Source organism: Mustela nigripes, chromosome X, assembly GCF_022355385.1.
Source record: "Mustela nigripes isolate SB6536 chromosome X, MUSNIG.SB6536, whole genome shotgun sequence".
In the NCBI taxonomy this organism is placed as follows: Eukaryota; Metazoa; Chordata; class Mammalia; order Carnivora; family Mustelidae; genus Mustela; species Mustela nigripes.
Genome location: NC_081575.1, coordinates 2319256 through 2340521, shown reverse-complemented (window position 1 = coordinate 2340521; position 21266 = coordinate 2319256). Strand labels below are relative to the sequence as shown.

The 21266-nt window shown below is 56.6% G+C and overlaps 1 protein-coding gene across 4 annotated transcripts in view; it reads left to right on the top strand.

The window, feature by feature from the left end:
* Nucleotides 1-2832: 2832 nt before the first annotated feature.
* The window catches only part of ZNF185 (zinc finger protein 185 with LIM domain), a 42326-nt gene continuing 23892 nt past the window's right edge, over nt 2833-21266 (top strand). Inside the window, exons 1-11 of one of the 4 annotated variants that reach the window (XM_059385373.1) lie at nt 2833-2968; nt 13912-13990; nt 14085-14220; nt 14560-14625; nt 16286-16324; nt 16425-16502; nt 16714-16803; nt 17487-17573; nt 18058-18141; nt 18438-18476; nt 19110-19193. In XM_059385373.1, the coding sequence (XP_059241356.1) occupies nt 13957-13990; nt 14085-14220; nt 14560-14625; nt 16286-16324; nt 16425-16502; nt 16714-16803; nt 17487-17573; nt 18058-18141; nt 18438-18476; nt 19110-19193 (737 nt within the window). In that variant the 5' untranslated portion in view covers nt 2833-2968; nt 13912-13956. Of the gene's footprint in view, nt 2969-13911; nt 13991-14084; nt 14221-14559; nt 14626-16285; nt 16325-16424; nt 16503-16713; nt 16804-17486; nt 17574-18057; nt 18142-18434; nt 18477-19109; nt 19194-21266 lie in introns of all 4 variants that reach the window. The other 3 variants (XM_059385372.1, XM_059385375.1, XM_059385374.1) reach the window with 3 other exon arrangements.

The following is a 21266-nucleotide window of genomic DNA, read 5'->3' as shown; positions in this document are numbered from 1 at the left end:
TTCAGAGCTCCGTAGGGGCCACTATGAGTGCAGCCATGCCTGGGGACCCCTGGCCTCAGGCGACCCACCCTGCTTGGAGCTGGCGGAGTCACCCAGCAAGTGGAAACTGGTTGAAGAGCTTAGGAAGATGAGGCAGCAGGGTGAGCCCTGGAAGGAGGGAGGGAAGAAGGGAATTGGGGTGCAAACAGGAGCCCGGGCCTCCCCACACGTGAACCTGAGTGACAGGGGCTCCATCCAGAGTAACTGGGGACCTGGCTTTAGTCCTAGATTGGTTTCAGACCACCTGTGTGGCCTCAGCTAGATGCCATCCCTGTCTGGGCAGGGTCTGGGTCAGGGTTTCGTCTCCAGTCCCCTCCAATATGAGGACGCTGTGCTGGGGCTTTGGGGCCTGACAGCTTTCAGAGCCCCACCCATTAGCCCCCTTCCTGAGCCTGGGAACTTTTTGGCTACACTGGCTTGCCGGAGTTTTTTCCCGGCCCTGGAGCCTCCCTAGGGCTTAGGAGTACTGCTGGCCAGTTGCTTCCACACAGCCACTTATCCCCCTCCTCGCCTTCAACCTAGTCTCCTAGAAGAATCTGTCTTCTTGCCTGCTCATGGGCTGTGACCTCCCCCCCCCCCCCCACCCAGCAGGGGTAGAGCCCAGTCTGGAGGCAGCCAACAGCCACAGGGGCTTGGCCCTCAAGTCGTAGGCCAAGGTGAAGTTCATAAAGAAGCCAATATTGGGACTAGGAGTAGGTAGAAGGTCACTACAAATAACACATCTTGTACAGTGTTGTGAAAGTACTTGGTGTGTCTGGATCCCGGTCTGTGAGGACAAGGAGTCAAAGAAGAGGCTGATGAGGTTGGCCGGGCCTTGAAGCCTGGCTGAGGTGGCTGGGGGTGGCCCTGGCAGGGGTTGGGGGGGTTCTGTTGGGGCAGTGAACAGGTGGGCAAGGCAGGGCAGGGTAGGGCAAGGCAGTTACCATTCGAGTCAAACCCGTTTGTGGGCGAGATCAGCTGAAGGGCCTGGCAGCCCGCGAGGGAGGGAGGAGTGGACGAAAGGCTGGTGCTGTTGTGGCATATCTGGCCTGGGTAAGGGCTGAGTCACCTGGGACATGGGAAGAGCTCAAGGCCCCAGGGCAGCCCAACCAAGGACAGCCCTCATTGAGTGGCCACTGCTGTCTTTGGACCCCACTTGTGCTGGTGCTCCTAGCTGAGCCACCCACACTTAAGGCTCTGGACCAAACTTGCCCTTTGCCCGGCCCGGCTGGGCGCTGTCCACCTGAGGGAGCCCGTGCCTTGGGAGGCAAGGGCCACCCTCTCCTTCACCCTTAGATCTATGCCATCACTCTGCCCTCCACATTCCACATCTTTAAGCTAGGGCTTTTTGAAAGGGAAGGGGGCCCAGGAAGAGGATGTGACACACCTTAGGTCATACAGTGGGTATATTTAGGAGTTACGATGCCAAGCAAAATCCATGGCCACCAGCAGCCCAAGGTGGGGGATGGGAAGGCGTTCGATGCTGGTCACCAGACTGGAAGCAGAAAAATGCTGACTGGCAAGAGACAGAGGAACCAAAGTGACTTTATATATAATTCCCCCGTCACCACCCGCACACACGTCGTCACATGGACACAGGGTCATCTCCTCCCCACCTGACAAAACCCAGGAAGAGAAAATGAGAATACTTCCGGAGTTTCAATCACCCTTCAATCCCCGCCTTCTGCAATTCCTCTCTGACCCCTTGTGCTTGTCTCTGTGCCCCAGTGACGGCTCAGATGACTAGGACTTGCAATCGATTCAAAAGGCAGAAGGAGGGGAGTGTGGCTGGATCTGCACCACATCTCCTTGGGCCCCCTTACAGTTTGGCTTTTATCCTGAGAGCAACGGGAAGCCATTGAGAGTTGCAGGCGTCGGGACTAGGTGGTGGCAGTGGGTGTGCACGGGAGTCTATGCACCGGAGGCCATTGGGGACCTAGCCTCGAGCCTGTCATCCTGATAGGCCCACATTGGCCAACTGTCGCATCGGAGGCATTGCGTGCACCCATAGGTAGGGTAGCCCCTAGCCCCGAGCCCTGTACTTAGCAAGTATTCCCTAAGCATGAGTCAGTGTCTTTCAGTGTCATGAATGAATGGCACTTATCAAACTGCACTGGCCCTAGGGGTCTGGATGTGTCCCCTGTGAGGTGGCCCTGCTTGCTGACTGGGTGCTCGAAGCATGGCCTTCCAGGGGGCGAACTTCCCTGGTGCCTCCGGTGAGCCCGGCCCCCTCACTCTTCTCCTTCCCAGCCTCTGGGACTTCCTGTATGACCTCAGCCTCTGGGCCCCCGACCCCCCCCTCCCCGACCCTGTCTGGGATTTTCATCTGTAAAATGGATCTAGGAACAGTAGTTCTCAACAGCATTAACCCACAGCATCTGTGGAAGTCATTCGCCCTAGTGGGGGCCGGGTCCCGTCGGGTGCGGGCAGAGGCCTAATAGGCCGCCGGGGGCCCTTCGTGTGGCGGAGACCTCCCGGCCTAGGGCCGCAAGCCCGAAGGAATTTGTCTGGAAGTTCTCCACCGTGGCAGAGCCTTCTGGAGCTTGCTCTGGGCTCGGCGAGGGGAGCCCCGGCCTTGATTTCTCCAGCAGCCCCGCGGGGCGGGGCTGGGAAGGGGCGGGCCGGCCGAGGACACTGGCGGGAGAATGTGCGGAATGTGCCAGGCGCATCTACCTACCCCAAGACAGGGCAGGGGAAGGGGGCCGGCCGAGGGGAGGGGCGAGGGGCGAGGCACTGGGCGCCGGTGCGAACCTGTTTGTTCTCCTGCGGGTGGAGCCCAGTCCGCGCCTCCTCGCTGCCCTGCGCGCTCTTCGCTGCACCCGCCGCCCGCTGCCCCGCACCAGCCGCCCCGGCCCGGCCCGGCCCGGCTGGGCGCTGTCCACCTGAGGGAGCCCGCGCCTCCTGCCCGCCCGACCCTCTGCCCGCCCCGCGAGCTGGGCACCTGTGCCAGGTAGGGCTGTCGAGTCGCCATTGGCGCGGCCCGTGGAGAGGCAGCGGGGGGGGGGGCGGGGGGCGCGGCGCCTGGCCCATGGCCAGCCAGGTGGCAGGAAAGGCTCAGGGCCTCAGTTTCCCCTTCCATAATCCTCAACCGTTCCACGCAGTCCTCCTGGGCTTCCACCAGGGAGGCAAGGCACTTGGTCTACTGGTTTTTCACTGTAAGCAAAGATACTAACCTAGAGAGGCAAAGAAGTCATCTCTGGAAAAGAGGGATTGGCCTGGGGCCAGGGTGCTCTGAGAGTTGATCTGCAGGCAAAAGAATCAGGACATTTCAGATCAGCTAGTTCACATGTCCATTTCGTAGGTAAGAGCACTGAGAGCCGGAGGCTGGGGGGTTGCTTGTCATGAGGATGCGTTCGCCACGGGGCAACCTCCTGGAAGGCTACCAGAAAGGTAGCTGTCCCAGACAGAAGGCGCCGAATCAAGTGTCACCGGGTGTTATCAACAGGCTCTGTGGCCGGCTCTGTGGCCGAATTGTTTGGAGGGGAGCAGGGGAGCCAAGAGCCTTGTCCTCTTTGGAAAGGCAGAATGATACCTGCCACTTCTGAGCTGGGGGCACCTGGGCAGCTCGGTCAGTCCAAGGAAGGAACACATCAGTCCTCCTCCCACCGAGGCCTCCTGGGGGCCCAGATGAGTTCAGTGTGACTGGGGACTGGGCTCTGGAACATCTGCCGTGTGGTAGGAATTGTATTCTCCCTGAGCCGTTTGTCCTTAGCTTTGACATTGTGGAAGGCTGTGCGTCTTAGGATCACACTCTGTGAACCCTGAGGGAGCCCCCTCCCACGCCCTCCCGCATCTGGACCCACTCTAGCTTCAGTCTCATGGCCCTTTAGATTTCTGGTCGCGGTACCTGGCTGGGGACAGGAAGCAGGGTCCCATGCGCTGATTGGCTAGGCTGGGCAGCGGGGAAGGGCTCTGGGTTCCTGCTCCCTCCTCACCAGCTCACCTAATGCTGCAGGGCAAGTCTGGGTGGAAGGGGGAGCAGGGGATGGTCCTACCTTTCCAAGGCCTCCACTGCCCCATCTGAAAAATCAGGGGCAGCCCAGGGGCCGGCTCAGACGCCCTGCTTGCCACTTAGAAGCATCTAGCCAGGACACAGATGCACAGACCAGAGGCCAGCTTGCTGGCTGGCCTTGGTGCCTGCGCTGTTTGTCTCATTACCCCTGGGCCATCCCAGATGGGAAGGAGCAGATCCACCTCACTTGCCCTCCCCCCTCCTTCCACCAGTTATGGGCTTCGGCCCTTGTGCCTTCCTGGCCAGGACTTCAGATGCTCTGGCCTGCCTGGGGGCTCTACACGCAGCTGTGGAAAACTGGTGGAAGGTCCCCAGAGCAGCACTCAGCGTACATTTCAAACCTTTGGCTATTCACAACTCAGTGACACGGGTGGCCCATGACCATACTGGGTGCTGCAGCTCTGAGTGGTATAAACACAAGCTACTCTGACTCGGAGGGTCAGGGAAGGCTTCTTGGAGAAGGAGGGCTTGGAAGCAAGGTGAGGAAATCAGCAGCTGCCAGGTCAAGGTCTCCATATCCTTTGAGGCTGCATGAGTCTAGCCTCTCTCTTATTCCTGAAAAACCAAAGGCAGTTCTTCCCAAGCCCCTATATGTTCTACCCAGAGCCGGGCAGTGGCGGCCTGGAGAGGAATCAGATGTCGGCCTTGCCCCAAGGAGTGACAGTCTGGCTTGGAAGATGGACAGCAACTCAGTAGGGAGCTACCGCCGGCATCGAAAGTGTCTGCCTCACTTCCTCCTCAGTTAGAGTCCTGATCTCAGACCGTCCCCCACCTGAGGGCAGTGAGCTCAGGGGTGGCCCGTGTTTCACCTCAGCCTCCCTCAGCACGCCTGGCACCCCTTGTGCTTCTGCCTGGTGCCCCAGCATCCTCCCAACATGTAGCAGCCCTGGTCCCTGGACCGTCCTGTCTCATGCCAAGAAAAGTCCCAAATCTGGCTCAGTGTCTTCTGGAAGCTGGAAGCCTGCCTCCTTCCTTCCACACTTGGCCTCCCCCGGGGACTGATCCCTTCCGTCTGGATCTTGCTTCGAGCCACAGCTCATGCATAGCGCCGGCCTGCTTTCTGCTTGCTGAGCCCCGAGGCTGCCCCCACAGCCCGGCCCTCCTAGGATGGGCTGGGACCCTGGCTGGAGAAGAGGAGAGCTGTTTCCCAGGACTTCGGAGCTCTGAAGAGCAGCTTCGTGGTGGCCCAGACTTTTGGACATCATCAGGGCCTCCGCATTCATTTCCACTGGCTGCAGGCACCTGGCTGGCAGGACAAGGGCACCGCACCTGGGGGAAGTAGGCATCGTTGCTTCTGAGAGTCATTGAGCTGGCGGGAGCTCAGGAAGCGGAGCAAGGAGATGAATGGTCGTCGAGTGTGTGCTGGAACACACTAGTGTGTGCTGGAACAGCCTAGTGGTGAGAGAGCAGCTCAGAGGTCAGTCTGGGTTCGAACCCCAGTTCAGCCACCGTCCGGTGGGACAAACCTGAGCAGATCACACAACCTCTGGGGAGGCCTCGGTTTTGTCACTGCTGCAGAAGGGAGCCAAGACCACAGTGTCCCATGGGGGGAGGTTGGGCCAGGCTGGGAGGCATGTGGGCTCCCCACCTAAAGAAAAAGGGTTTAAAAAATCAATGCTAGTCTGTCCCAATGATGCGTATAGTGTCTACCACAGTCAAATTATTTGTCGTGAACTCTTCTGAGGATTTTCTTTAGGGACACATGTGTGACAGTAACATTCGTTGAGGAGTGGCCATGGAGAGGTCAGAAAGTGGGCAGGGCTAGTGTCAGGTCTTTTTTCCGAAAGGGAAACTGAGGCATGGAAGGGAACTCGCTAGAGACTCATTGGGTGTTTGCTGATTACTTGCCTGTGCTGGGTGCTGGGGCACAGCAGTGACTGAGAACTGAGAAGGTGGAGGGGTAGGAAAGCAGGAGGGACAGGTCTGGGCAGAGAAGGATCTGAAAAACGAAAAGTTAAGAGGCCCATTGTCAAACTCTTAATGTGGGGAGGCAGGAACATACAGCTTAAGCACATGTCCCAGGAGTTTTGGATTCTAGAGGGACCCAGAGGTCACTTTCTGGAGCACCATCTAGGTTTTTCCCATGGGATGCTCACTTCCCACTTCAAGAGAGAGCCAAGAAGTGGAGCCTTTGGTGGTGATGGTAGAGGTGGCTCTGGGGCCCTGTGGCCATGTCCCGGGTCGGAGAGGAGACGTGGCCTCTGGGGCCAGTGGTGGGCAGGTCCCGTGCTGCCACAGATTGTCACTGATGGTCCTGGCCTTGGACCCCTTCATCTGGTTCCTGTGATCATTGGCTCAGCGCACGCACTACTTTTTAAAGACTACGTCAGTTTTCCAGAGAGCTTGATGTTACAAGGGGTTCTAATCACGAGAATGGGTGGAAAGGCTTACATCAGGCTGTGCCCGGTTTAGACTAAAAAAACAAAAGACCCAGGATTTGTCTCACTACTTCTGCCTGCTGAGTTCCTACTCATTCTTTCATTCTTTGGGGAAGGCCTGAGCCATGGGCACTTCCTTGGGGACATGCAGCATTCTGGCAATGCCCTAGAAGGGCAGCTGTAGGTTCCTGGCTGGCTGTCTGTCTGTCTGCCTAGCACCCAGCCTGGCTGGCTGCCAACTTTCCATAAATGGTTGTTGAATAAATGAAACTGTGGCCTTGGGCAAATGCTTTCTCCTCTCCGAGTCTCCATATTCTTATCAAAAATGGGGACATCGATAATGGGAGGGTGGAGTTCAGGACACTGGGTGTGGGCGGGACAGGAAGGGGAGAAAACAGCTGGGGAGGGTTGGAGCTCTGCTGGGTGGGAGGCGGGGCTGGGTGAGCTTTACTCACCTGTACGGAGGACAAAAGGAATTCTTTGGCCAACGTTAGGGGCAAGTGGGGGGGGGGGGGCTTCCTTGTCACCAAGCCTGCTCTGGCAAAGGCTGACTAGGTGGCAGCAGTGACGGTACAGGGAGCGGGGAGTTGGTTGAGCTGGGGCTGGGCTCCATCACCGCTGAGTCCCTTTCGGCCCCTGTGGCTGTGTGCAGACAGGGATAGCATCTCTGCCCCACTGTGATAGGCTTAAGACCGGCTTGGTTCCCAGGCTACGAGGGTACAGGGAGTGGAGGACAGAGGCTGCTCAGGTCCCGAAGGAGGACTCGCACCGTTTTGCTGGGCCCCTTCCCACGCTGTGGCAGGGGAGGTGGAGCCAGGGGTTCTGTTTGGAGCGAGACCTCATGGGCTCGGCTCTCCCCGCCATTTTGGCCCTGCCCAGGCCCCTGGCCTCCACAGCGCATGTCCGAGGGCCCTGCCCAGAAGCCCTTGCTGGCCCTTGAGGCTAAGCCACCTCTGAAATGGCTCTGTCACCCCAAGCAGTCATTGTATCTAGCCTGTAGACAACTAGAAAATGGGCACAGGAGAGCCAGGAGAAATCCCAGGCCTGCAAGAGGAACAGGCAGCCATGGGCTCCCTTCGCCCCTTTGGGGCTAGAATTCTTCATTGTCTCTGGAGAGGGCTGGCTTCCCTCAGACCCTCAGACAGCTGCCTCCCAGGGCGCTCCAGCACTGACGCCGAGAAGTCTAGATTCTGGGATGTTGGGGGTGGGCTGCGGGAAGGTGAAATTCCAGACTTCCATGTAGAAGTCATTTACCTGTAAAGCACATTTACAAATACTCCCCCCCCCCCCCCCCCACACACATTCTTTTTCCACATTACATCTTTGCCTCCGTGATCCAAGTCTCCTCCGGCTGGTGCGCTTCCTTCCTCCTGCCCTATTAGCCTCCATGCAGGAGTCCCCGGGTACTCTGCTCAGCAGCAGGCTGGGGGTAGGGAGCTCCGACACAACCCAGCCACGCAGCCACCGCTCTGGCAGGCCTCCGAAGGGCCCCCTACTCCTGGAGGGCTGCTGGGAATCCTTGGAGCGGCAGCACAAGCCCGCCCCTGCTGGAGGAAAGCAAGCTGTCTGTGTACTGTCGTCTGGCCAGACACCGAGACTGAGAATCAGGATGTCCTCCATCGTGAGACCTGGCCACAGGAGGCTGCTTCATAAAATATTTGATCATTCCAGCCATTGGCTGCCCGAGTGTTGGCCTGGGTCTAAACGTAGACATTAGGCCAAGTACCTTCAGAAAGGATTGGGTGAGGGTCACACCCAGCATGGGGGGGGGGGGTCAAACTCCCTGACTTTTGGCATCCCTGGCCCCTTCACGCTCCATGCTATATCCAGCCTGTGGTCTCACTCCGCTCATCTCTTTTTCCGGGCCTTTCTCTCACCCAGTGATGGGGAGCCAAGGTTCCATGGGAGAAAGGAGTCTCCTTCCTGCCAGGCCAGCTGTCTTCTGGGAGACTGCCTAACAGTGCCCAGTGGAATGATCAGAACTGGCATCTTAGAACTGGCATCAGAACTGATGATGAACTTGATCTTACCCGTCTTAGGAACAAGTTGCTGAGCGACAGGGGACTTTTCATCATTTTACCTCTTCCCTCATGACCGGATGGGAGCACTTACATTTTTGCTGAAGTGATTATGGGCTGTCCCTCTATTAGGGCTCCCTGCTTTGGAGCCCCGTGAAAGTTCTCAGAGAGAATTTTACTCAAATGTGGCCTGAAGTTGGCCTTGATACCTTCGTGTAGATGTCATTTGCCACATCTGTATTTGATCACTCGCTTGACAATGTGGGCAACCCTCTTGTCCTAACCCACTGCTTCCTCAGTCAAGCCCTGAGTTACAGTTAAAGGGTCAACCCAGAGTTGAGCTGTGGGCTCGGGTTCCAAAAGACAGAACTGCATGTGACTCCTGCTGGCCAAGGATGGGGCCCACAAAAAGTTGGTATGCATAGGGAAAACAGCCGGGCTCCCTCTCAGCCCTCTGGGTTACAGATTGTCAAAACTCACCTCTGGGGAAGAAGTCCTGCCCCTTGCTCTTCTGTCTGTGGTGTGCCCGCTCGTGCTTGCTCACCATGGCCAGTACCTGGCACACACACATTCAGACAAGCCCCAACACCTGTGTCCTTTGGCTGTGGCTCCTTCACGTGTGAAGCTAAGGGGTTTTGTTCCTCTTCCCTTCCACTTTGCCTAGGAGGTCTCTGCCTGGTGTCCAGCACTCCCCCAGTCCCCAGCCAGCCACTTTTTCAGATTGTCTTCTGTCTTCTTTCACACAGGCCCTTGGCACAAAGATCCCAGGCCACAGTCCCCAGGGCTGGGGTGGGCCGGTGGGACCAAGGGCCGGGCTGCATTCATTCGCAGGCCCAGCAGCCTTGCCCCCTTGTTAGTGTTCGCCCAATTGTCTGGAAGAAGCCAGCCTGTCCCATTGTACGGGGGGCAGAGGTGGAACAGGACATGTCAGTTTTGGGGCAGCCTGGCAAGGCTCCAGGGAGGGTGACACTTGGGGGCCAGAGACAGCCACCAGGGCACATGCTGTGCTGTCTGACTGAGGTGGGCTCTGTTTCTCTACGCTTTCTTCCTCTCCTATGGTTCCCTTTCCTTCCAGGCTAGTGCGAAATGCAGACATTTTTAGTGCAGCGCGGCGGAGACTGGGACCAGGCTGTGTTCTTCAGCCAAGGAGCCGTGGCACTTGAAGGCTCCTCTGGGAGATGCTGCCTGGGCTGGGGCTTGAGGCCATTTGGCAAGGACATAGCCACAAAGACACCAAAGCCTGCTTGAGAAAAGAGGCGTGTACGACATGGAAAATCAAGCAGGGTGGCAATTCCAGAACGTTTTCTCTAAATTAGTCTTCTCATCTTGGAGGCAGAGCACGCCCTGTCCTTGTGGGGTGATGGGATGCCCCTCCTCCTGCCGCTTCTCTCGCCATCTCTGTCTCCCGTGCATCAGCCAAGCCACTGGGCTCCCTCCCTCCTGCTGGTCCGCCCCGCATCAGCTCCTGCTTGCGTCAGCTCCACCTCCGCTCCCTGACCACACCAGGCTGGCTGTGGCCTGGGGAGAGCAAGCTCCTTCTCTCTATCTAATGAGGGTCAGAGGCCCCTTCCTGGGAGGTTGCGGGAAAGCCTTTGAGAGGCTTCAGCAGTAGGGAGGAAGGTACATCTGGAGGCCATCTCTGTCAGGAAGGGCCTGTCCCCATCTCCCCCACTCCTTCTTGCTAAGGAGGCCCCCCCCCCCCGGTGGTCCCAGTGAGCATCTGCAGGCACTGGGAGCGTACAGAGAAGGCTGCCAAGGGCCAAGAGGGAGGGCTGGCGGCCGTCTGGTGTCTGAGGTGGCCTGGACTGCTCAGGGGATGTGGACCTGGTCCTGAGCTGCCTTGGGACAGGCTGGTGTGGTCTGACTGCGGCACCTTGCTTGGAGTTGGCACAAGGAGTTGCTCTATGAGGGAAAGCAAGGGTGAAAAGTGGCAGATAAGCCACTGTTCCTAAGCAGGGCAAGATGGCAGGTCCTACGGTACCGGGAGACTTCTCCATATCAAGGTCGAAACAGGAGCTGTAGTACTAGAAGCGTACACAGACTGGCTGTCCTGACTAGAAATACACTCACAAGGGCCATTTAGGAGATGACAACAGCCACTAGCATTGTAACGCCCAAACTATGGGATGGAAAAGAGCTGGCACCACATTCTAGGCAATGACACATGCTCTGGCTTAGATGTATGCTACCAGTATGAGACCCAATGAGTAGATCCATGTGCTTGGTGGCTTGACACCACTTTACAGATGAGAAAATGGAGGCCCAGACAGTAGGACGATGCCACAGCCATGTGAAGCCACTTAGGGATGAGAAGCAAAGATGTGAGCTGTCAGGCCAGCTGGCCCTTCTGGATGGCAGGTATCATATGCCCAGGGGGCCTAGAAGGGTTTGAAAGAAGCCCAAGTACCCAGAAGAAGAGGAAAACTGGAAGTGGGTGTGGGGACCTGCCTGTTCTCCCTCCTATGTGAGCTATGGGCCAAGAGGACCCAGGATCCTAGAGGAGGTCATGTGTGTGCCTTCAGGTGACAAGGCTCGGCTCAGAGCCGCACAGAGGGTCCCTAAAGGCTCAGGGCACACCGCCCCTACCCAGGATGTCTACCCTGAGGGAGGGAGAGAACTCCCCGCTGCATCCGTGACTCTCCTCACTTCCCAGTCCTTCCTCAGCACTGCTCACGTGGCATCAGCTTTTGAGATCCATCATTGGCTATCCAAGCGGTCCCAGCTCCCATGTCACTTGCTTAAACCACTGTTTGTTTAGTCTTTATCACACAGGCAATGCACATTCATTATAGGAAAAGTAGAATACACAGAAGAGCAAAGTATTTTGGTATATATCCATTCAGGTGTTTCTTTCCCTGTGCACTGTAATGGACTTTCTTTAAAGATCTTATTTATTTATTTATTTATTTATTTATTTATTTATTTATTTAGAGTGTGGGGAGAGGAAGAGGGAGAGGGAGAGACAGAATCTCAAGCAGACTCCACTCTGAGCCTGGCGCCCGATGTAGGGTTCAGTCTCACAACCCTAAGATCATGACCTGAGCTGAAACCGAGAATCGGACGCTTAATCGACTAAGCCACGCAGTCACTCCCTACATGTCTTTTTTTTTTTTTTTAAGCTTCTTTCACTTATTGGTATAAGGAAACATGAAGGCATGTTAAATATCATTATATGTCAGTATCATTTGTAATGACTACCTAGTATTTGCTTGAATGATGAATGGATCAGAATATATTTAAACATGACTGTTGCGAATTTGTATTATTGCCTGATTTTCACTATTTTACTCAACGCTGGGATGCCACCCCTCTAGTATACTTTATTCTGCTTACTCATTTGTGTCCTTAGGAGAGATTGTTGTGATGGAGAGCTGAAGGACCAGTGGTCTTACCCTGCTAAGGTATTCAATACATATAGAGATGTATCCTATGAAAAGATGTGCCCATTGACCCATGCACCAACAGTGCATGAGAGATGCCTGTCTGTAGTGAGGGTTTTTCTGACTGTCCATTGATTGGGGATGAAGGGGATGGTAGGTCTGGGAGGAGTGTTGGGTTAGTCAGAAGAATGGCTCCTGCCAGCTTCCAGTGCTGGTATTCAGTGCAGGGTGTGTGTTGGCGTGTGAGGTGGGGTGCCTCGGCTCTGCCCTTGCTGAGGCTGGTAGAGGGAGCAGGTCTAGTCTGGGAACAGATGAAAGGGGTCCAGGGCTGTGTGGGGAGGGGGAAGGTGGGAGTGGTGAGGTGAGGGAAAAACCAGCTCTGTAGCTGGGACATGAATTCAAACCTCATGTGTCCATCTGTCCATTTTAAAGGCTCCTTGGTCCAAGGAGCTGCCTTCTTCAGTCCCATGGGAAGACTCATTTCCTCCCTCTTTCAGTTTTATTGTCCTATCAAAGAAGGACATTTGACTTCTGAGATGCAACACCAGCCCCGCTCTTTGCATGGTGAAGTGGGAGCAATAAGCCTTGAGTCTTCTGATTGGGGTCTTAGCTGTAAAGATGGGACCCGAAGCAACTCCACTCCGCCTTGCTGTGGACTCTTACACATGTCTCTGTCCCTTTGGCCAGTGAGTTTCTGTGGGCCCTCTGTCTCTGTCATCCTGCATGTGTGTACATGTGTCCTAATTTTGGAGGTGCCTGGTTTGTTCTGATTTGGGCAGAAAACTTCTAGGCAATGTGGGCCACAGGTTTGTCAAGGGGAAACTGAGAACTTCCTGAAGGAACCTAAAGAATCAGCAGTAGGAGGCCCTGAGCTGGGGCCCAGAGAAGGTGAGGGACTTGCTCAGGGTCTCACAGTCAGTCAGAGGCACCAGCACACTGAGGGGCTGAGATCCCAGGTGGCAACTCTGTCTGTGTGTCCTGCCCAGTAGGGTTACTCCACGGGCTGCTGGGATGGGAGAGTTGGACCTCTGAGGTCCAAGGATCACCTCTGGAATGAGTTCTGCTCAGCAGAACTCTGACGTGGCAACTTTGGTCAGGGGCTGGGCAGTGGGGCTGCCATTCACTGTGATGAGGTGCCATTCCTGGCACGCAGCAGGCTTGGGCCTCCTGGACTGCTCATCCAGTGTGGTTTATGGGAAAGCCAGCTCTTGCTGATGCGGCAAATTTGGTTTGCTCTTGGCCCTTGCCTTACCTATTTTAGTGCGCCCCTGACCTCTAAGGAAACACGTCGAGGGCTTGCCAGCTGGCAGCAGGGTCCGGCCTCTCTGGGCCTGGCCCTAGTGAGGCCCAGAGGGTGGCAGACTCCTAAGAGGAGAGAGTCCCGGCTTCAGGGCTCTTCTGGCAGAGCCACAGCCCCTCCTTCTCATCATGCCCGCTTGCAACTGTGCAACTGTGGCAGGTCCAACTGTGCCAACTGTGGCAGGCTGGGGCAGGGATTAAACTCTCCCTGGAGCACAGCGCTAGTCCCTGCCTGGAGAGGCAGCTTCCTCACCCCAGCCCGTTCTGGGGCAAAGACCTTCATGGTGCTGTGAAGGCCTCAGAGAGCGACCACCGTGGTCCACCCCTCACTGGCCACATGAGGGAAGCAACGGCGAGAGGGCAGAGAAGAGGCAAGGAGGGAAGCAGGGCGCGAATACAGAGAGGAAGAGAAAGAAAGCAGCACACTCTCAGGTTGGGCTTGTGCTGGTTGAAGACCACCGAGAGTCCTCTCGCCCAGCGAGGACAGGCTGACAGTCCCTGCTGCTTGGCTCCTGTCCAACTGCCCTGAGATCTTTGCTGTGCCAGGTGGTGCCAGGCATTTGCAGAAACATTCTGCGTTCATAGCAGTACTGAAGGGTAGACTTTTTTACAAATGAGGGCACTGAGGCAGACTGGAGAGAGGAAGCAGCTCCGGGCAGACCTGACAGGGTCACTCCCTGACCTCTGCTCACCACCCAGAGCTCCGTCAGCTCTTGCTTCCCAGGGCCAAAAGGAGTCTGGACGGCCCTGGTGTGTCAGGGACCGCATGATGAAGTGACAGACTGTGTGCTTGCCTTTGCCCCCAGGAGCCCAGTCGAATCAGCCGAGACGGGATCTGCAGAGCAAGCACCATGAGTATCTCAGCTCTCGGAGGCGGCGCTAAAGGTGAGAGCAGCAGACTGGGGGAACTGGGAGGGAGGCCTCACGGTTCCCGGGGCCGGGCTCCTCTTCTGAGGCTGCCTGGCCTCGCCTCTTCCAGGGAAGCCCCTCCCACCTGGCGAGGAGGAACGCAACAATGTCCTCAAGCAGATGAAGGTTCGAACCACGCTCAAGGGGGACAAGAGCTGGATCACCAAGCAGGAGGACTCGGAGGGCAACTCGGAGGGCCGCACCCTGTAAGCCGGCAAACGTGGGCTGGGCTGGGGCCTGTCAGCATCCAGGGCTGCTGAGGGACTCCGACCACGCCGACCCCGGTCTGGGTCTGGCCCTGTGGCCACAGGCCAGCTGGGGAGGGCGGAGCATGGGAAAGCAATCCCGCTGAGGCCAGACCTGAGCGAAGTCACAGGGCGGGAAAGCCCTGGCTGCTGCGTGGGCGTGTCCATGCAGGCCTGCGGCAGGCGGAGGCAGGCCAGGGCAGGTGAAGGTGAGGTGCGAATGGTGGGCCAGGTTACTGACGTAACAGGCAGCCTCTGGGATGGTCGGGCGCCCCCTTTTCACAACTCCTGTTTCCTCAGAGAGCTGCCCTCTGGTCGGAGTCGTGCCACATCCTTTTCATCAGCTGGGGAAGGCCCGAAGGCCAGGTAAGAGGGGGCGCCCAGATGGCTGGTGGGGGGGACCTCATGCTGCAGTCTTCAGGGGAGAAGGAGGAGCCCAAGCTCGGAAGAGATGTCAGAGTCATTTCAACTCCACAGGAAGGACAGGCTTTTCTGCTCTCTTTCCTTTTGGGAGAGGGAATGCAGGAGTCACTGGGTTCAGGTGCCTGGCCTTACTGTGTGACCTTGAAGCTGGCTGCCTCATGGGCCTCCATGGTTCCGGCTGTCTACTGGACACTGAGAAGCCCCCATAGGCGGTGAGACAACATCTCTCAGGGGATCAGGCAGCTGAGAGTCACACATGACTCTCTCCCATCTGGAGCCCAGATTGCTGAGGACACTTGGTAATCAGCACGTGAGAGGAGATGCACACATTTGGTCCTGAGTCCCAGGGCTGCCCCTGATAACTATGGACTTGCCCATCACCCCTGTTCACTGAGTCGGTAACCACAGAGGACACAGCTCTCCCTTCAGGGAACTGACATCTTAGCAGGGAACACAGGCATGACCCAAGGAGAGAGAAGACTATAAAAGAGAATTATGAATTGTGACCGCTGCCATCGGCAAGGTTGGTGAAGGCCTGAGGACGGTTCGAAGACGGTCTCCTCACTGGGGCACTTGCTCACTTTGGGGGGTGCAGGTCTCGCCCAGGGCTTCTGTTTGGAGGTCTATTTGGAAAGCATATCCTGGGACTATGATTCAGGGCCTAGAGCAGGGGTACCTGAAAGTCTATTAAACTTTGGCTCTCGTTCTCTCCAAGGCATGGGTATTTCAACCAAAAATGTACGTGTGGCTACGTGGGGGACAAATGACCTTTCTTTCTCAGGTCCCACCCCAAGTGTCCTTGCAACTTTGTCACTTCCAGGAGGCTGTCCCTACCGAGGACAGGGTCCGTGCCGCCCTTCCCCCCTGCTTGCATGGGGTTCCCCTAGACCCACTGCCCCACCCCTGCTCCAGCACTAAGCTCCTCTGCCGAATCCTTGTCCTCTGTCCCTGCCTCTCGGTTGCTCCCACGGAGGAGGCACCCAGCACGCGCGCTGCTTGTTTTCCAGTCGCGCCCTCCAACCCCAGACTAGCATCCAGACTGTGATGTGGGCATCTCAGGGGCTGGAGGAGGGAAGCCCCAAGGAGCAGGAAGGGAGGGGCATCTGGCTTCAGTTCTACCCCTGGGGCCCTCACGAGCCTCCCCAAAGGAGGCTGCGCAGAGATGTCAGGCCAAGGACTGTGGCCTCTGGCCATGGAGCCTCCAGTTCTGACAATAGAGGGTGAGCGGGCTCTGTCAGCACTCCCAAATGACCTCTTTCTCATGGGATTGTTGGGCCCTGGCAAGCCAGGGAAAAGTTGGAGTTTGGAGGGGAGCCCTCTTCAGGAAACGCTCAGCCATGAAATACACCTTCACTTGGTGTGAGCCAGGACCGCTCTGGGCCAGTTCTGGAAGAATCAGCCATAAGTACCTTTCCCGCGGGAGCATGAGAAATGGGCAGAGCGGAACAGGCACCCTGGCGTGGGTGAACGGGTGGCTGCCCCTCGTGCTGTCCTCACTCTGACCGCACTGGGACACCCAGTGGCCAATCCACTCTGCTTTCTCTGGGTGCAGGACAAAGTAGGGCATCTTTGCTTCACCTCATACCTTCCTTTCCCTTGGCAGGCCTCCAAGCACAAGGGCTCCCACTGGCTATATCATCCGGTAGGTGACCACAGGACCCTGCCCACTTCCCCATGCCTGCCCGCACTACTCCCTGGCTTCTCACAGGGACTCACTGGACTTCTTCTGGCCTTTCTTTTAGGGGAGTGTTCACCAGGCCCATAGACAGCTCGTGCCAGCCCCAGCAGCACTACCCCAAGGCCAACGGAGCTCCAAAAAGGTGTGTGTCTCCAAAAAGGTGAACCTGGACTCCGTCAGAGAGGCAGGGCTAAGGGGCTTGGGCCTGCCTATGGCCGGAGGGCTGCCCTGCTCAGGGTGGTGAGAGAAAAGAGGAAAGGCCCCTAACCACATGTCTCCTGGGGCCATGTGGGCAGATTTGGAAGCAAGACGGGACCTGGGAGTGGGCACATGGAAACTTCTTTCCTCTCCAGTGCAACCGGTCTGCTCAGAGCCACTCCTGCTGGACCTCCCCGCCCGTCCTCCTCTGGCTATAAGATGACCACTGAGGATTACAAGAAGCTGTAAGTATGTAACTGCAGACCTAGCTCGGCTTCCCAAATGCCAAACACCGGGTCTGCTGAGGGCAGCTGGTTGCTCGCGTCTCCGCATGGCCCCTGACATCGCTGCCGGCTGCCACTGTGACCTGGAGCTTACCAACAGAGTGACAAACCCCAGAAAGCTGGACAGCTGTACACATTGCACTTCCGATCGGAGGCAAAGCAAGGACTGTAAAGAAGCTTATTGAAGGGACCAGTGGGTCTGCGGAAGGGGTCATGGCTCATGGCTGTGGCTGCTGCTGGTTGGCTCTGTATTCTGGACATGCCTCTGCACCCCTCTGGAGTTCAGGCTAGGCTGGACTGGGGCCTGATGACCCCAAGCATGCTCATGGTCCTGGAAGCCTATCAGTTATTGGCATTTTGTGCAGAAATCTGAGTGGCTTCTTGGATATAAATCTTCTGGGCTCCCCTTCTGGCCCCTGTCAAAGAAGCCCCCCACAATGTGCCCAGGGAGGGGGGATTGTGGACAAATTTCTCTAAGAAATTTCTCCAGAAATCTCTCTGGAGAAGGAGATGTGAGAGTTGAGAGGCTTCAGCTGGGTCTTGAGGGATGGTTAGGGCTGGCCCGAGGAGAGAGAAGAGCATGGGCAGAGGTGGGGGAGGAGGGGCCACAACCGACCGTCACCTCCGCCCCTCCCCTCCCCCAGGGCACCCTACAACGTTCGGCGTAGCTCAGCCTCGGGGGCCGCTGAAGAGGAGGAGATACCCTTCTCATCTGATGAGCAGAAACGGAGGTAACGGTGCCCACCCGACATCCCACGGGCAGGGCAGAGGCCCAAGTTTGCGTGGACCAGTGACATAGGAATTGCGCCAGTTGAGGCGACGAAATGCACAGCATGTACGGGATCATACTGGAGAAGTGGCTGACCAGCAGCAGGTGTCATTTACTGAGTCCCAGAACCACCGACTCAGGGCTGGGCCAGCTCAGAAAACCCTCTTATGAACCTTTTATGGAGCAAAACCTAGGAGATGAGGGTCTGTGAGAAGCCTCCACTGTGGGCAGACAGGCTGGAGGGAGGAAGGTGCTTTGGGAGTTTATATCAATTTGTTAGAAAGGGTCCCGCGCAAATTGGACCAAAATAGGCCCTGCCCCTGGGAGGTCTCTACAGTCACGAAAGCTCCCTGTGCCTCAGTTTCCTCATCTGTAAATTCTGGGAGCAGGTGCTAATTTGGCTATGCTGGCACAGTGAGTCTAACCCTAACCCTGTGCCACCCCAGGTCGGAGGCTGCAAGCAGTGTGGTGAGGAAGACGGCTCCCCGCGAGCACTCCTATGTTCTGTCAGCAGCCAAGAAGAGCACCAGGTTAGTCACACAGCGGGAGACACGGCGGGGCCTGGCTCTGGGCCGGCCCAGGTACCGACCGGCTTCCCTCCCCTTAGGGCTCCAGGGTTCCTTTGGCTAGGGAGGGGTTGGTTGAGAGAACCCTCCTATCCAGACCTTCTGGGATTCTCGATGTACTTTCTGGAAAATGGAGAGGGCCGGCTCCTGCCAGCAGGACTAGTGACAGAGACCAGGTCCCTGTAAAGCAGAGTGGTCATGATGTCACCTGTCCACGGGCTCTGTCCAACACGTTGCCTTTTCTGCTCGCTTTTCAGCAGCCCTCCCCAGGAGATGCAGGCCCCGTTCATTGCGAAGAGGTAAATGCCAGCAAGGGAAGACTTGGAAGCTTCTGGCTGGCTGCAGAGAAGGTCTCCTGCCAGCCGGGGTGGAGTATGAGCTCTGTGGAAGGCAGACCTAGAGTGGGAAGTTGTGAGGGGCTGGTGGCTTCTGTCGAAAGGCCCGGTGAGCAACTAGGTGGCTGCGGTGGCACTTGGGGGCTTCAACGGCCAGTTCTGTGTAAGCAGGATCTGGCCAGCAGAATGTAGCTTGTGGCTGGAAACTTCCATTTGCTAACAGGGCTAGGGCCCTGACCCCTAACAGAGTCATAGAGTTTCCAAGGGCCTCTGAAGTTTTGAAGCCAGGGATAGGCTGGACAATGCCGTGGCAGGAGGGCTTATTGGGCTGGGGTCCAGAGGTTTGTCACTGGGAGCCTCTGCCTGGCCAGGCCCTTGGAAGTGACAGTGATGCTGGAGATGGGGCCTACAGGGTGAACAGGGCTCACAGGGAATGATCGGGATGTTACGTCACAGGCTTCTTTCCCAGCTTCTGGTGACCACAGGCAACCCTTGACGTTCTCAGGTTCAAGGCAGACATGAATTTTGGAGGCACACTATTCAGCTGAGCACACCACAGGGGACAAGCAGTGCATCTGTTTCTCTTCTTGTCCCCAGGGTTGAGGTGGTGGATGAGGACAGGCCTTCTGAGAAGAGCCAAGACCCACCTGCTCTAGCAAGTTTCCCTCCTGGCTCAAGCAGGTAATGAACCACTCATCTCTGCCTGGGGCTGGGGGCTTGCCGGCTTGCCTTGCCCGTGTCACGGTGGGACTTCTGCTGGGTCGCCACCTTGCAGGGCCTCAGGGTCAGTGTCCCCATGTGCCCAGTGACAAGATGGGCACAGAAATCAGTAAGAGCCTGTGTGGTTGGATGCTCTAGGGCTGAATGGAGCACAACAGCCTGATGTCCAGGGACAGCATATCACTCTTGTCTGTTCGATGCTTATCTGTGTTAACTTAACCTAATGGCAGCCACAACATCTTAGAAAAAAGCACGAGCTTTAGGGTTTGACAGGGTCTACCATCATGGTCTTAGCCCTGTCATTCTTGGGCTTGTTTAGACCTCTATTGTAAGTTGTCCAAGTTCAACCTGCCAACCGTGCCCACCGCCTCCTCTGGAGAAGGAGGCTCCACAGTCCCCAGCCCCGCTCACAGCTGCCTTCTCTGACAGCCCCGCTGGAGGTGGAGCTGAGTGCATGCTGAGTCTGCCCAGCCCTGCAGGGAGCTGGGAGCCCAGGTGGGTGCTGTGTGCTGGCTCTGGCCTGTGAGCCAGTCATATGGGAGGGTCTGGGACTGGAACGCCAGGGCAAGAGCAGGCTGAGCACTGGGGATGTCACTACAGAGGGGGCCCTGATTTGCTCTGATTTCTGAGCAGCTGCGCACATGACGGTGCTCGCTTGTCCACAAACAGAGAGCAAGCAATAGTTCCTTGTACTTTGCAGTGAACTGAGCCTAGTCCACTTGCCGGCAAGCCCCTACTCCCCTCCCCAGTTCAAGTCCCACAGCCATCTGTGTGTGTCCACCTGCCGTAGACAGACCGTGGGGGCGAGCAGCGCTGCAGACCTTCTGTGCCCGGAGGGAGCTGAGGTCACCGCCTAGCAGCGGCTCCTCCGCTTCACTCCCTTCCTCTCCGGATACTCCTTTGCTTTTCTGTTTTTTGGTGTTTTTTTTTTTTTTTAAAAAGATTTTATGTATTTATTTGACAGAGAGATGGTGGGACCGGGAACACAAGCAGGGGGAGTGGGGGAGGGGGAAGCAGGTTCTCCACTGAGCAGGGAGCCCCATGCAGGGCTAGATCCCAGGACCCTGGGATCATGACATGAGTTGAAGGCAGACCCTTAATGACCGAGCCACCCAGGCGCCCCGATACTCCCTTGTTTGTGTGAACTCTCATCCGTAAGAACTTTTAAACAAGTGGAAGATTTGAGAGCTCTTCACAAGGCAGCATTGATGGGACTTGGGGGCTGTCTTGGTTTGCTAGGGCTGCCAGAACAAAGTAGCACAGATTGTGGGGGACTTAAAGAACAGAAATATCTTGTCTCCTGGTTCTGGAGGCTGGAAGTCCAAAATCAAGGTGTAAGCAGGGTTGGTTCTTTCTGAGGCCTGGGAGGGAGGCCTGTCCTTGGTCTGTAGATCGCCACCTCTGCCTGTGTGTCTTCACGGGCTCCTCCCTGTGTGTGTCTGTGTTCTGATCTCCTCTCCTCATAAGGACATCGATCAGTTTAGATCAGGGGCCTGTCCTACTCCCGAAGAACCTCATCTTAACAAATACCATCTGCAATGACCCTGTTTCCAAATAAGGCTCCAATCTAAGGCACTAGAGGTTAGAACTTCAACATATAAATTTGGAAGTGGGCATAATTCATCCCCAAACAGTGTACATCTCTGATTTCTCCTTATTTGTGTTTTGTGTAAAAGAAAAAAAAAAAAAGCAATGAATGGTTTCATTGACACCGGTAGCAAAGTCCCCCAAACTGGTGGCTTGAACAACAGAAATATTCTGTGTCACAGTTCTGGGGGCCAGAAGTCGAAGATCAAACTTGCCTGTGAGGCCCCAGGGGGAGGAAGGAGGCAACAGGGGCTGGTCAGGGTCAGGTTAGGGTCAGGGAGGCTCCGTGTGATGCTACCCTCAGATTCTGCAGTCGCAAAATGTCTGCAATCCCCGACAGCTTCCCCGCGAGCTGCTGGCTGGTCCTGGGTTGTCTTCCCCGCGAGCTGCTGGCTGGTCCTGGGTTGTCTTCCCCGCGAGCTGCTGGCTGGTCCTGGGTTGTCTTCC